This window comes from Ambystoma mexicanum, chromosome 14 (genome assembly GCF_040938575.1).
Source record: "Ambystoma mexicanum isolate Mex_15411 chromosome 14, UKY_AmexF1_1, whole genome shotgun sequence".
In the NCBI taxonomy this organism is placed as follows: domain Eukaryota; kingdom Metazoa; phylum Chordata; class Amphibia; order Caudata; family Ambystomatidae; genus Ambystoma; species Ambystoma mexicanum.
The window spans coordinates 433571493-433587962 of record NC_090940.1 but is presented as its reverse complement, the minus strand read 5'-3'; the positions used below and the strand labels follow the sequence as shown (position 1 = coordinate 433587962).

At 43.8% G+C, this 16470-nt stretch overlaps 1 protein-coding gene across 1 annotated transcript in view; it reads left to right on the top strand.

Moving 5' to 3' along the window:
• Positions 1-15986, top strand: part of ISCA2 (iron-sulfur cluster assembly 2) — a 125485-nt gene extending 109499 nt beyond the window's left edge. The window contains exons 3-4 of the mRNA XM_069637629.1: positions 12748-12863; positions 13407-15986. Coding sequence (XP_069493730.1) covers positions 12748-12863; positions 13407-13581 — 291 coding nt within the window. The 3' untranslated portion in view covers positions 13582-15986. The remainder of the gene's footprint in view (positions 1-12747; positions 12864-13406) is intronic.
• The last annotated feature ends 484 nt before the right edge of the window (positions 15987-16470 follow it).

Here is a 16470-nt window from a genome sequence, read left to right as displayed (position 1 = left end):
TCGAGCCTTCTCTCTATGGCCTTATTCCCTTTTAATCACTGCTTCCATCTCTATTCATTGCCTCTTCACTGCTGGGACTGCTTGGGCCCCCACTGAAGGTCCAGTTCTGACAGTCTGGCACATTTTCCCTCTCGCAGTGACATCGATTTTGTTTCGATGCGGCTGAGCTATGTGCTGTGAAGAAGTCAGATGAACTTATTTGTAACTTATTTTTACTTTTTTTTTTTTTTTTTTCTTTTTTTCTCCATATGCTATTATTGGGCTCGGAATGAAGCTAGCTTCGATCTCCAAAACCGTGAGTGAAAATCAAAACACTGGGACTTATATTGATAAGTATAGGGCATACTGCTCAGGCTTTCTAGTAGGTCTTATGCAACCTCGGTGATACTGATGAATGGAAATGTTCCCAGCTTTGATGAGCAACTTCTTAATTTGCTTCTTAAATTTGTACTTTAATGTGCCATGAGCTAGAAGCAGTCTATATGTTTTACTTGAATTACTATTACTACTGCCATTCTTCATTAGTCAGTACATTGCTGGAGCCTGTCCTGCGTAGAACAGAACCTTGGGTATGAAATATTCGAGGGCAAAATGAGTCACTGTTGCCCACAGTAAAGATGGCCACCCCAGGCATGCTTCATCTCAGTGCTAGCAAACGTGCCTGGGGACCTGCCGCTAAGATGGCCATCCCATTATTCTCCTAGAAAGATCCAGCCAAGGCAACTTTACCACGCTCGGTAAGTGCTGCACGCATTTACCTTGTTACCGAATCTGCTGCAGGTGGGGAGAAAGCCACAACAAGCTCCTCCACCAGTCTGGAGGAGGGTCCCTTCACGGGCTATCTGGTGAGCCATTCTTCCGTCCATGCCTTGAGTTCCCTTTTGTGGCAAGCAGCGGCCCACTGAGGAGAGTTATCCACTTTGGAAGTATAAGCCAGCTTCCCTCACACCGAAGTGACCAGGATGGTCACATTGTCTTCCCTCTTCCCACAAGCAGGTTTTGGGCACCGATGGAGGGACATAAGAAATTCAATGCTTGGTCCTGCTCGGAGTCTCAAGAGAGAATGCGGCCATCTTGGTTGGTCACCAAGTCACGCCCCCCTTTGGTAATACTTTATGCAGATTTTAACAGTCGTATAATGTACTGCTCTAACTTTAGATCACCACATTGTATTAATTGTTGCGCCTCAGCTTGCAAAGACTAACTGGGGACTGTCCAAATCTGGTTAATTTCATCTGACATGGATTAAATGGGTAGATGGCAGGATCAATCATGGAGGAACAGATGGTCTGTTTCAGTGCAATAACAGATTTTCAAAGAACTGAGCTGGTGGTAGATCTGTCTTCGGCTGTGGCCTCCCTCTGGAACAGCCTCCCTGCCACTCTAAAACTTGAGGAGAACCATCTCAGGTTCCGAAAGCACCTGAAGACCTTACTCTTTGCTTCTGCCTTCGCTCCCCTCTCCCTTGCTGATTTGTTCTGTCTTGGCACAGTGCACCTGGCCACCCTCTGTCCTCTGGGCCCAGGTACCTGCTCACCCTGCCACCCTCCTGCACTGCCTCCGGGTCAACCGTTGCACTGGGGTCTGTATCTGTACCCATACAGTTCTCCCGCCCTTTTTCTTCCTGCACTTATCAGACCTACCCTGTCTGCTGCCTTAAACCCAGCACTTGCCAATTGCTTGCTGCACTACCACGGTTTGTTGCCTTTATTATTTATTTATTTATTTATTTATTATTAATTATCAGTTTCTCCTTTGCTTCGCACTCTCCACTTCCCCTTCCATGCACTTTTCCCCTGCCCCTGTACCATGCACTTGCACGTTCTCAATGTCACTGGGCCTAGTAAAATCATTGTTTTGTTCTCCCCTGTTCCCCTCCCTTGCCTTGTCGCGCTCTGTAACACTCGTGTACGAGCGCAATAGAAATAAAATATCAATATTTCAGCCAGTGGATGGACATCATATCAGTCCTCAATGGAGTTGGGGCAGTTTTGGCATTTTATTGATACCAAAAGGAATAGTTCATATATATGAACACACACAGATAATGAGCGGTGTCCTTCCTTCAATAGTGTCGGAATGTGTAATGCCATTAAAGATTGTTGTGTTACATACCATACTTGGCGGATGGATGTCCAAGACAAAACCAAGTAACTTGGGGGGACCACACAAGAGGGTATCCATATTTAGATTTTCTACATAGCAAACATGCTAAAGACAATCCAACTTGGAAGACATAGTTGAGGTGACTGTAGAAAGTGAGATTCCAAATGACACCCAATAAAATATGTATGGCATAGAGTGACTGTTGGCAGTGACTGCATAAGTGAGGAGCCCATGGTACAGGAGAACAGTAAATCATGCCCTCTGGGAGAGTGACCACAAAAGGCCAAAGGAGAGGTGAGATACTGTACCACCATACCCACACGCATTAAACCGTGACATCTAAAGAGAATGAGCATGATGAGGCACAGAAGGAGCACAACTGTGCCATGAAAGCTTGAGTGGGGGGACGGGAGGAGAACACAGTGCACCATGGCACACTGAGACTATAGCCACGATAGAGCACAGGAGTAGAGTAGAGTGGTGTGGCACTATGGGAATGTGAACACAAGAGGGCATAGGATGAGTGACTGTGGCATAGGTTCCTAAGGCAATGGCACTATTGGACAAATTCAGCAGGCAGCTCCAACTTACAGGTGAAAGGTAGGTGCAGGAAACCAAAGTCCAGGACTTTTCCAGCTTGACAGTTGCCTTGTCTGCAGCTTTTCCTGGACTTTGGTTTCCTGCACCTACCTTTCACCTGGAAGTTGGAGCTGCCTGCTTATTTTGTCCTGTTCATTCATGCAAAACAACTTTTTGTACCTTACTAATCTCTCTCTCTAAAAGGGTCACTTCCCTGTAAACTTCACTTGAATTCTGATAGTGGTTTAAAATGTTTAGGGGCAATGTGCTTACCTTTATAGATATTCTAATGCACAGGTTTATATAAAGAATATATTTTCCATAATATATGGTGAACCAGTTAATCTTTGTTAGGAAAACAATTTCCATTAGCACCCTGGGCGGGGGACCTAGCCAATCAGGTGGATAGGAATGCTGGCTAACACTACCAGTGAAAGCCTGCATTCTATGCCACCTGATGCTCCCCCACTCCCTCGGCCGCCATATTCCCCTCACCTGACCCTGGTTTAAAAAACAAAATCCCATTCCACTTCGCTGCAGCAGCGAATCCCGCTGTCGCTGCTCCCGTGCCTACTCTGGCCGCCATGGAAATGGACGAGAGGCTCCATACGGAGCCCCACGCTCCTAATCCATGGTGGCCATGTTGGCCGACACAATAGAAGAAACATTACCGCCAATCATCCCAATAAAAACAATACATCAAACAATTCATGCTACCATAATAACTCTTATCAAACTTATCCTTCCCCTTTCTTGATGAAATGTATTGGATTAAAACTCATTGCCCTTTCGACATAACGTTTTAAGAGCATGCACAGCGTTCCGATCAGACACGTAGAAGGAAGTCCAGAGTTTGTTGCCAATGTTGTATGTTGGCTTTGCGAAACAAGAAGGGTTTCCTATAAAACAATCTTGGGTCTTAGTATAACGGGCAGAAAAAGTTAAAGGAATTGATATCTCAGCTTCATTTAGGCAGCTAAGACTAAATATATCAAAATCCAACCAGACAGGCTTGCACACCATAATCTGTCGTTTGAGTTTCAACCTGCACTTTCCCAGAGTTGAAGTTCAAGATGATCCTACAACTGCACAGATCCAGTCTCGCCTCTGTCGGCAAGACTGGAAGACTGGATTTGTACAGTCTGCATGTTCCCATTTGGCCACAGCACAAGGGCTTCATGTATTTTTCAGTGGGGAATTCCCACTTCCAGTAAAGGGTTCTTGCCTTTGGCCTAATCTTGGCACTGTGAGTGTTCACCAAGTTGATTCAAACAAGTTGGTGGGTTCCTTCTCCCTGAAGGAGTCCATGTGTATCCATACCTGTTAGACGGGTTGGTGAGGGTATTTGTTGCAGATGGTACTGTTGGATCTCCTATTCGACCTGGACTTTCAGTGAACCTGGAGAAGTCATAGTAGCCTGCCTCCCAAGATATGATCTTCATCAGCTTGCCCTGGAGTACTGCTTGTGCCCGGATCTTTACAACATCAGAGATTGTGAAAAACCTGAGTGCCATGTGCTTGCTCCTTCTCCGCCAAATTATGCCTTGAGCCTGGTAGTTTCAGAGGCTGCTGGGGCTCATGGCCACCTGTGTTCTGGCAGTCCCTTAGTTGCACCTAATGATAAGAACCCAGCTCGCCTTTAGCAGCTTGTGGTCCTAGGCCTCGTTCCTCAATCAATGTCTTGTCTGGTGGGCCACACAGGAAAACATGTTTGTGGGGATGCCATTTTCAGATCCACTCCTACAGGTGATAATCATAACAGATTTTCCCCTTCTATGGTGGGGATCTACTCTGGATACCTTCGAATCTTTGAATTATGGTCCAGTCGGTATCACCATGGCCATAACCACATTTTGGTACTATGGACAATTTTCCTATCCCTTCAAAGCCCACCTGTCAAATATCAAGAACAAGACTGGCCAAATTCAAACCAACAAGTAGAGAGCAATTTTTTATATAAACAAACTGGGAGCTACAGGATCAGAATCTTGGATTCTGCTTGTGGTATAAATGTAGGCGTGGGCACTTCACCAGGGAATCTCCCAGGCTTTGAAAACAGCAAAGACCACTCACTCGGCCATCTGGCATCAGGGACTTTTGAGTGGAACTGCCCAAGAAGTCACACAGGAACTGTTCTCCCTTTGGGTTTTCTGTACTGTTCAGGCAATTAACATACCACCTTCTGTTCAGGGCACTACAACCAATGGCCTAATGGGCGCGAACACACTTAACAAGAATGGGAAACCAAACCTTGTGTAGGTAATATTGGTCAGACTGATGAAGCATAGCTCTCAGGTAGGTGTAGCAGGTTGGCACAAAGGTACAATTAGTCCCCATACTTACCTCTAGAATATACACCACACTGATATACCAAAAGATATATCATTTATTCAAGCCACACAACTGCATCATGTCAAAATAAGAACTTTGCTCTAACACCCTGTATTAAAAGGTTACCAAACATAATATAAAAACAGTAATGTCTATACAAGGACTCTCCTAATCCCTCTGTTTATGTATGGGCCCACTACCAGAGGTAGGCACCCAACATAAAATAACAAGTGGGTGGGTAGACTAAGAGAACCACAAAACCAAAAAAGGCAGGTAAGCCCCCAACCCACCTGCACAATTCTGTACAGTGTCCTAAAGCCACAATCCAAACCTGGAGTATGAGGAATGCCCTACACCTGTGGTCATCACTCAACACATATGGTAGCAAAAGGAAGGAAAAGTGAATCTGACAATTTTACCAGTGAGGAAAAACATGCTAAATATCCAAAATGAATATAACAATAGTCCTCGTTAATTTGGGTCCCTAGGACAGATAATTAAAATTAATGCAAATGCCCACCTGGTAATACATCAACGCCTTGGAGGGTAGGAAACAATGTTAAACCAAATCCATCGGCTTTCAAGAATTTTAGTAACAATTTAGAAACTGCTTCCTTGGTCATACGCTTACCAAGGCTACTCACAATTTTCCAAAATATTGTCCCAATGAAGAAATGCAGAGCGTGACTTAGTGCTAAAATAATCAAATATGGTCCAGAACTTACTGAACCCCTTAGAGATCCAGGGAAAATGTCCACAGGCAGGTGAGTACCCCAGAGTGTCAGAGCAGGTTCAAAGTTCCATAGGAAGAGAGTCAATTGACCATCTGCTTTAGTGGGGGTTATGTGGATTCCGTGACGAGCAACCCCTTGGAGAGCCAAAGGAGACCCCTAAAGATGCGGTTCATAGGTCGGAGGATGGGCCCAGAGCCCCTAGAAGAAGCAGCAGCCGAACAGGCGGACCCCCAATTGAATGCTATGCAAATTGCAATAAAGACTTGTCTCCAAGTAATCTCTACCCCAGGACAGAGGGACACATGAGAGTGAGTCTTTTGAATGATTGCCCACCCCAGGACCCAAAGTTAGGTACTCCCATTAGTAGTTTTGTTGGAAACCGCTCCAGCAGCACGAAAAAACCCATTAACTAAACTGCTCCTTTCCACAGGTGCAGTTGTTAGTATTTGGTTTCCAGGGACTTACACACAGATCCATTGATCCCGCCGATGCAGGAAAATGAACGAAGGCTCTTCCCAAGGCATCGACCCTCAAACCTGCATCTGAGACTTTAGCAAGAAGGACCCCAACAAGACGTGGTTACCCACAAAGATGGACCAAAGATCAAGGCAGCGTACCATCCTAGGATGAGGACAATGGCTGGAGGTACCCTAGGATGTGCTAAACTAAAGAATCGGTGGGGTGGTGAAGCCTTAGCACCCTCCTTAACACTAGCAGAGGCACACAACTAAGTGCATGATCCTAGCAAGAAACTACAGGATGTCAGAAATCGGCCCAGAAAATGGTTCCAGTGTGGAGGGCTTGGCCCAGCAGATGTGGGCAGTCTGCAGGAGTCTTCAGAAAGGCTGGTGTGGACCTCTAGAGGCAAAAAAGACAAAGCAGAATTTGTCCATACCACTGCACTTAGCAAGTTTGGCCAAGTGAGGGCTTTAAAAATGGCCAAAACTGCTGCAAGTACGGGAAAACTACTTCCACAGGTTGGCAGACTTGCCACCTAAAAGTTGCAGGAACCAAGCAACAAAGAGAGAAACCGGGGCAGGACAAAACTTAAATATTCTTGCAAAGGGAGTTGAAAAGGCCTCCAAAAGCATGCAAGTCCATCACTAAAAGGGGGCTGGGAGCAAAAGGTCATATGAGCAACTATTCTGGTTACTCACTGTCTCTGCTACTAAGCCAAAGCAACCGCCACAGAAAGTGAGAGGGATGGTCCATGGACCTATACTTGCCTGAACCAGTTAAGACTAATATGGAGGCTGCCATTGTGGGCTCAAAAAGGGCCCACATGGCCTCGATGCCCATTTTGGGCCTACCTTGTGGTCAACCTGAACAAAGGAAGCCCTGAAACACACAATGGCGAAAGCAGGATTTAAATAAATCTATTGGTACCACAAATGACTCCAAAAAGTTATATTGGGCTATCAATGTGGTACAATGGTTTGTGCTCTTGATGAAGCCAAAACTAATGTCTAGCTGCCACCATCAATGTTCCCTCTAAGCTGTGCACATGTGCGCTTGCCCAGCTTCCCTCCGGGTGCCGCTCAGAAGAATTTTAGCAGCGCACACAGACAGTTCCCACCTATTCATAAAGATGTAATAAGAGACAAGCCACAGTAACTACCTTGTATTTGCTTTCTTTCAAAATGAAGATAAATGATACTAACCATTCTTCATATTCTGGTCTAACCGATTTACATTGCCCTAATATACAATCTTGACCTTGACAACCTAAAAACCCTAAAAACAGAATACACTGACAAGAGGTTAAACACTATTATGAAAAAGTGGCTGTATGAACAGAACATATAACTAAGATATGCCTGCACACATTAACCAAATTATCATCCCTCCCCACCGATGGCTCCTATACTTGATTCTACCACATTACTCAAACTCCACCCAAGACCACATTTAGATATTACCAGACAACCTTGACTCTGCCTACCTTCGCTCTGCAAAAGGTTACCAGACTTAGATAATAGTCTTGTTTTATGTTTGTTATAATATGAATGACTTTCAAGCACAAGAATTTCTGTTACTCATGGTGCCTTAGCAAAAGCATTACCCACTCTATGTAACCCAAGTGTCAGCTCAAGTATTGGATACTGAATTTAAGTAAGCAGTCTACTAGGATGTGTACCCTCACCCCATGCTTCCAATACTTTGTACATATGTCACACAAGCACTTTGAAAAGCCCCACTTGAAAGTTAACACATTATAAAACTCAAAAATGAATTTGCCCTTTAAGGATTTTGAGTAGGCAAATGTCATGGTCAGCGTCTCCTATTTAGCATTGCTAACATTACCATACACGAGGAGAGCAACATTGCAATATAATTTACTTGGCCTGCAAGGGATCATTGGTATGGACTCTGCCTGACATTATTCGTATTTAAAATTAGGGCAACACTATTCAGATAACTAGAATGTTTTTCACACAATCTGCAACCTTTCAAAATGTTTAGAGTTCCATGGAGCATAGACCGTAACAAATGATATCTTGCTGCTATACAAAAATGGTTTCACTGATCACTTGTATAATCCTACCCAACAATTGAAAGGTGGGGTATGTTGCAAACAATCTTGTATGTACCAAATAGTAATTGTGCACATGCAGACTTATGACATTTTCTTAAACTCCACATATTATCATTGTGAGACTTTACATTGGATTTGCTTGCAAAGTATTGTAGGTATGCAAATCTCCCAGTTAGTGTTTCACTGCTACAATCCCTCACTTTTTACAGAGTCCTTTCAACTAATATTTGAGGCTAGTACAGGAGCCGGGGAGGGGAACGGGTGAAAGGGAACAGGAGAACACTCCTTTGGGGTGAAGAACAAATGAGCAACTTTCAAAAACCAAATCAGATGTTTTGGCAGTATAGTATAGTGAAGGAAATGTTTGTTTGCTAAAGAATAGGAAACTATATCAATAGTCTAGGAAACTGCACCTTCTCTTTCTGTCTTTGCTTAACTGCTGAGGGCTTTTCAATATAATCATGGGTTTGCATGTATTGCCTTTAGCATCCCCATGCATCTTGTTCAGCTGATAATAGTGAATTTCAGAGGAGGAGTCCCTACTTAAAGAAGAAGGTACTCGGTATGATGTACCTGTGAGCATTGTACGGTTGACAGGGCAAATATATGTAATGTTCTATAACAGGGCACCAGAAGAAACCTCAGTAAGGCTCTTGATTTTGTGTCTATGCTGTGGTGGGCAAACCTATACGCTGTATCATGGGCCCTGTAATTTCACTTCTTATGTCAGGGCTACAAGCAGGGTTTGTATATGATTTTAATCCATACTTGAAATCAAAAGATTTTTCAGGGCGTAAGAAGGTAGTTGGCTTTTCCAGTAGGGATATTCCATGCTTATTAAAATATGTTCTTTCCCCTTAAAACTCCTCTTGAGATTGGGCAGTAATGTTTCTACCAATGCCACTGCTCTGTTGGTCATTGATTCAAAATGATATTAGTGGAACTTTGTGGGTAGACGCAGGGGTAGATTCTTATATGTTCATAGCTTCCTGTTTTTGTTGGGTACATTGCCTTAGGGGCTAAATGGATGGTGTATATGCCTACTAGCTGTAAGACTGATTTTGAGTAAATGTTGTCACAACTCACAGACCAACATAATGTGGATAGTGAGGTGAGGCCCAGGAATTCTGATCATCATATTCAGTTGTGCAGTTATTGTGATGCAATTATCGTCCTTACACAAATGATGAGAGGCATTTTCACCTGGCCCTTGAATTACTCCATTAGAGTGGCACATGAACTCTTATTGGCATGTTTTCTGACAAATTCCTTTCAGTTACAATTATTCAATTAGCAACAATTGCATAATGTCTGAATTTTTTAGTCACATCAGTGATTAGCTATACTTAGTTTTTTGTCATGAACATGAGTTGTTTCCCAATGGCATTAAGCACTTTCTGTATTGTCTCTGTGCAGTGCTGACAAATGAATAGCCACGACTAAACCTATTGTTTGTCCTGAGCATGCAAAGCTTTTTTTGTGCATACAAGTTTTTCTCTCTGTGCAGGAGTTCTTTTGTTAAGTACTATGGCATATCTTGAAGTCTTGGACTGGCTGATGAGCTCCTCTTATAATCACATATAAAATTTTTATTTAGCCTATATTTTCAGAACAAGAGTTGTAAGATGCTCCTTTTAACCTAATTTGTGAAGAATTACGGTGGTCCGGAAGGGCAAATTGCCTTCCAAACACTTCAGAGATGGTATCTCACGAACTATGCATGCTGAAAAAGTAGGTTACATCGTTATTCAGTTGCGCACATGGAAAATAATGTGCGCAAAAAGAAAAATCATGTCCGCACTTAAAGAAAAATAATTAGAGGGAACTTTGGCCACCATACTCCTTAAAACCTGTGTAGGGTGATAAAATCACCATAGGGCAAACATGGGGGAGCCTGGTAGACACCCAAATGACTGGGTGCCCTATGGGTGACCCAATATCATATAACTTAAAGTATAAAAATGTGCAAGGGCAGGGGGACATCAGGCAAAGTCCATCGGACTACCAGAAATAAGTAAATTATTCCAAAAACACTAGAGAAAAAAAACAAGAATCACCAAAATAGGAATTTTGACATAACATACATATATATCTTTTTACTATGCAAAGAATAGGAAATGCCCTCTGTATATGCCACGGTAGGGCCTGGTCCCGGATTTATTGGGGGGTGTTGTGGAGATCTCGCAGGTGAGAAATGCCTGCCTTTCGGTTCCTCGCCCCTCTTCTGCTTGTTCCTTGATTCTCATTGCTCCCTGATGGACGGACAGGTTTTGGTTTTCCAACCTCCTGAACTTGTCCAACTCCACAGATTCTGCACCCCTCACTCCATAAGCATAGCAGCGTGGTACTGGAACAATACTCCCTGGGACATCTGTGCCTGTTGCAAAATATTAAGTGCATTATTCAGGCGCAAGAATGGATTCCACCCACTCTCGGTACAAGAGTAAATGGGTCAGATTCTTTCACTGCTTAGGGAAAAGAAAAAATCCACTTTCTGTTTCACTGGATGGGTTTCCTTTCAGGTTGGTCTCTAGCTCAATTCAGACCAGAATTGTTTTCAGGTATCCGACCGGATAGTCAAATGGCACTTTAACAGGGTGTATTTACCACAAATGAGAGAAGCGACATTTGGCGTGTTTTGCATTGAAGCAAATGTTGCACTTTTTAATTGGGAAAAGGACTTGTGTTTCAAGTTATAAATGTTTGATGTCAACACATAAAAATGATCTTCTCATGTATTGTATATACTGAAACTTTGATTAATAAGTAATGTGCAATATTGTACAACCACATAGATACATGATAGGCACATAAATGATGCTGATGTGACTTTGGCCACATTCTAGATATAGGAGACCAAGAAAACCCATGTGAAGGTGACTTTGGCAGGGTGTGCCAGCAACCTGTCATAGGCCATTTGAACAGATGGTAAGAACAGACATATGACTAGTACCTCCGATGGTTGCATTCTTGGTAGCGTAATCACCTGCAAAGTGAATGAGAGAAGTCATGTCCTTTCTGCCAGGGAGCCCTTCACGGTGTTCCATAAGGAGAAAGCAGTCTTGCTGACTCAGTGGTTTGCAATGTTCCCTTGCATTAAGCAATCTCTGTTGAGTGTTCTTCCCGAGCCCTTCCTCTGAGGCGGCTTTCAAATTCTAACTTTTGGTCCCCAGACTATTCATAACATTTGGGGGTTTGTCAGATGCATAACTTCCTACATTGCTGAGAACTATCCTATGCACGGAATACCCTCGCGAAGGTGCTCCACAATCTCATTGTAATGGCTAATGTGGGTTTGGTTGCTTTCCAACATGTTCCTTGGGACACCATTGCTGAGGCACCGATGTGCCGCTCCATCAACCTTCTGCAGGCATTGTCTCAACGGGCGCTCCAGAGCAGATGCACAGTTCGTGCTATAAGTCTTCCAAAATCTGTTTAGCAAAGGGGGTGATGGTCATATTCCCAAATTGTATCTTTTCTTGCGAAATCTCCTACAAGTATGGTGGAAAGGGGACTGGAAGTAGGAGTAAGGGAAGGATACTCACAGTAGCAACTATTGTACTCTTAGTCCAGAGTCCCCTTGCATTCACATGCCTGCCTTCTGTCCCCACTAATTCATCAGTCGGGTACTGACCTGGGGAGGCGGGCCAGGGTCACGCATGCACGTGACCTTGCGTACAAATTCAAAAGGGAAAAAGTTTTAGTGCTGAAAAAAATATTTGTTCTGTCACTCATGGGATAGAATGTCCCACAAGTATGGAGTAAAGGGGACTCTCGAATAGGAAACAGTAGTCATCATGGTAACGTTTTATTTGCTCTTCATACATACTTAATTGTGCAAGTACTTGTAAAAAACTCCCCTAACACTGAGAATAATGGGCACATAGAGAGCCATGGAGTTCTGTGGAACCATGTATTTGTAAGCATGAAAGGGTCAGAAGAGGAAGAACATAGCGTGCCACAGCACACTGACACTGAGCAAAAGGGGGCACAAGCAAAGCTACATTGTGCACCCTTGGACTCAGCTCAATGGTGCACAGGAGGAGCAAGACCTTGTTGACAGCACCCTATGAAAGGGCGCTCAAAGGGGCCAAGGTAAAAGAGTGAGCACGAAAGCACTGTGAGCGAGTGAGCAGGAAAAGAACACGTGATTTTATTTTTTTTAAGTTGACAGTGGTTTTTCCATTTGGGAGCAGGAGGCAGAGAACTAGTCAAGGTGTGTGTCTCTGGGGCTCATGCTGGCTCATAGACCGTGAGCAAGATGAGAAAACTGGTAAGTGAGTGGCATGTGACACGGAAACGATGAGCACAATGCAAAACTGCAAAATAGAGTATTCAGTCAATGAAAGAATGTTGCAAAAGCTTTCTTGTGGTTGGGAAAACCCTGCAGTTAGGACCTTCCATTCATCTCTTCTCGCTGGTATCAGACCTGCAGTTTTGTAAACTTCTATGTTTTTGCAGAGACTTCGCGAGATCTGCGACCGTACAGAATTCCTTCGGTTGCATGTGGAAGGTGGTGGCTGCTCTGGATTCCAATACAAATTCTCCTTGGACAAAGTAATCAACCCTGATGACCGGTAAGCGTGCAGCCACTGCGTAGAGTGGGGCTTAGTCAACAGCCATCTCCCACAGCCCATATTCCTTCTGTCAACAGACACAACATTGCTCACTGCCTCGGAGCAATACATAGCTTGGTCACTGGCTGAGACTTGACTCTGTTACTGTATCAATATAGTGCATGGAACACATTTACATTGTACATAGCCAGTACCTAGGGGGAAAGCTATGGTGCACCACTGTTGCCTGGGAATTGTCCTAAGGAAGAGTCCCTTACCTGATGATGTGGCATGATCTGCATCCGTTACCTTTTAAAAGTGCAGAATTCCTACCTGTGAAGGATAGTGGCTCTCGAGGTTCACCCTTTCACGCTGAATGTAATCTTCTTGGAACAGTGGGCCTAGAGGAAAAGTTTCATTTTGGTGGGCTGTAGGGGCTATATCATTATCATTTTGCAAGACAATGCCTGCATAATTCGGATTGCTCTGTCCTACCTTGTCAGAACAGTGCCCTTAGCATGCTATCTAAATATAATATGACCCTCTACTTGATCTCTCTTGCAGGATCTTCGGTCCGGATGATGCCAGGCTGGTCGTAGACGTGGAGAGTTTAGAGTTTGTGACGGGGTGCATGGTGGATTTCAGCCAAGAGTTGATTCGCAGCTCCTTCCAGGTGGTGAACAATCCTCAAGCTGAGCAGGGCTGCTCCTGTGGAACTTCTTTCTCCATCAAGCTCTGAAACAGACTGGCCATTCCTGGAACTCCCTCTCACCTGGATCTCGTACTCTCTGCTGGAGCACTGGCTGCTGGAGTTTTGCCTCTCTCCTAGGATTCAATGTGGAGAAAGTAGCACAATCCTTCCCAACCGTCTATGAGCTTTTTCTCATTCACTCTTCCTCTCACACTCTCTTGCGCGCTTTCCCTCTTTCTAATGTTATCAGGAAACCTTCTTTATGCACAAGTCAGTTTCTTGTGCAAGTAAACTTTCCTATAGAAGTAGAAGGAGGGTTTATTAAAACTCCTTGTTCTTAGAAAAGCTTTTCAACTTATCAGTGTTTCTTTATCCCCACTGAACCACGGCACAGCATCTCAAATTGTGTGTCTAAACCATGACTGCCATTTCCCTATCCTTGTCTGACTCTAACTTGTCCATCGCTGCCCTTTCCCAGGCTGATTCTTATTTCAGGACATCTTTACCCCTATTGGCAGAGTCGGACCACTCCCTGCTCAACACCTTGCTCTGACAGTGCCTTTTTAGAGACCATATCTCCTAAGATTTGTTGCCATGAAGTTATTTAATGCTTATGGTAAGAGTTAATTCCAAAATTAAAAGATGTGTGCATAGTGTGTGACTGTCTGTTCATCCACGCTTTAGAGTGCTAAAGGTTGAATCCTGTTGCCCAGAGAAAAAGCCCTTACTGTGTTGCTTCCAGACTTATGCGGAGGTCTTATTCTCTTCTGTCCTAAACCACTCTTCTCTTTGAGGCGCCTGTCTGTGCTTTAGTTGCAGATCTCGCCCTTTACTTCTCTCATTTGTGCTTCGTGCTTCTTGTCATTTCCAGACTCCTGCCCACAATTCCATCTCACCTGTGCATCCAACATCTGCTTTACTGCTGGTCCTTTTCCTCAACGCCTTTCTCCTTTGTTTTCACCTATCCTCTTTTCCTCAGACATCCATTCAGTCGCTGGAATGTGTCCTTTGCCTTCATCTCCTCATTCTCCTCCCTCTTCCTTGTGAATCCTGCCAACTTATATTTTTTCTTTCCATTTGAATCCTGCCAACATTCTATCATTTTCTTTGTTGTTCACCTGTTCTGTCGTTCATTTCTTTACTCTTTATGACTCCTGCCTCTACTTCGTATTAATCTTGACTACTTGTATAGTATATTGCACAGATGTTTATTTCTCACTGCTTGCATTGCAGAGACCTCCCCTTGTGAATCTTATCTTCCTCTCCCCTTTCTGCTGCTAGTCACTTCTGAGCTCATTCTGTCCCTGGTCACTGTGCTCGACCTTTCTCCTGCCCCTCCTCTGGGTCCCTTCTGTGGTCCCTGATCAGTTGCATCATTCGTTCCTGTGCATTACTGCTCTTCTGTCTCTGACCGCTTTTTCCCTGTGGCTCTGTCCCTCTTTCCATTGCTGACTCCTTCACCTGTGTTTGTCTCCTGTCCCTCACCTTTCTCCTGCCTCACCCTCTACTCCGGTCTCTTGCCTCCTACCTCTGTTCTCTCGCTGGTTACTGTCTTTTGCCGTTTGTTCTCTTCTGAGCGCAGGATTCGGATACCATGCTCCTCTCTTCCTTGTGATTCCTTCTGCTCTGCACAGATGTTTCTTCCTCCAACTCTCTCTGCTTCCTGACGCCTTCAACTCCTTCAGCACCCTCACTTTGCCCCTTCCATGTTGGGGTGCATCCATTTCTGGTCACGGCTGTAAGAAATTGATGACCACTTAGTTTTGGGTTGCCATGACAACTGCCATCAAGGGATTTGAATGAAAGTCTAGATGTTTGGTATTTAAGTAGCAAACTGTTGGTACGCATAGTAACCAGACCTTTTTGCGCTGGTAGCAATGTCTGCCTGCTAACCTGCTTCAGGAACCATTCAGGTTTACCACTCTATCGCTGAACATTCTAGCTCCTCCCACTCAGCTTATGTCTCACTGGCACCTCCATCTCTCCTTTAATATTGTTCTGCACTTAAGTCTGTTCTGTCTCTATTGTTTCCCCCAACACATCTTTCCACTACATAACTGGAGCAGGTCTATATATTCTACTGCAAAATCCTGTGACCCATTTTGAAATTACATAACCTAAGCAAATCTGTATTCTCTACCCCAACAACCAGGTGGTGTTGTACAAGCATCTGAACGCTAGCAGGTCTATGTACTCTGGCCCTGAAAGTAAAGTCGGTGACTGAGGGCGGAGAATCGATCATAACATGAGTATATCTGCGTCGTCTGGCATTGGTACACAAGCCTGGGGCCTGACATTGGACTATTGCAACAAAATGAAAAGTTCATGTTTTTAACACATGGGTTCTCTCATGTTGCGTGTGAATGCTTTGTGACGTGTGAAAATTGCATGTATTGTACTCTTATTTAAAAGCTGTTTATTTTTTAAAATAAATCGTTATATCATTGTTAAAACTGTCTGTTTTTTGTTTGCATTTGACCTGCAAGCCTAATATAACTCTTACCCACAGCGTCAATTGATACTATTGATTTTCCAATGCTTAAACCACCCGCTCACTCAGTGATCCTTTAATGTTAAAAGCATAAGCAGCAACAAAAAAGAAAATTGAATCTAGGCTTACAAAATGGTGCCTGTAACAGAGCACTGTCGAGATTTTTATCCTGCTGCTTAATAAAAATATAATATTGATCTTAGTTTTCTTTTACAGTTCGAGAAGAACTTTCGCCGGCCTAGGACCTCAAGTTTTGACATTTTGGAATATTAGTAATTTAGGCCAAACGCTCCTCCACCGAAGAAACATGAATCTATTGCCATAGCTGATTTCAGACCATGACAAACGCTTGACTGGCATTAAGTGTTATTGGGTTCAGGCAAGGCCATTTATGTCAGTCTCCCATAGAGCATGAACTCTGTGTACAAAGAACGAGATACTTTTGC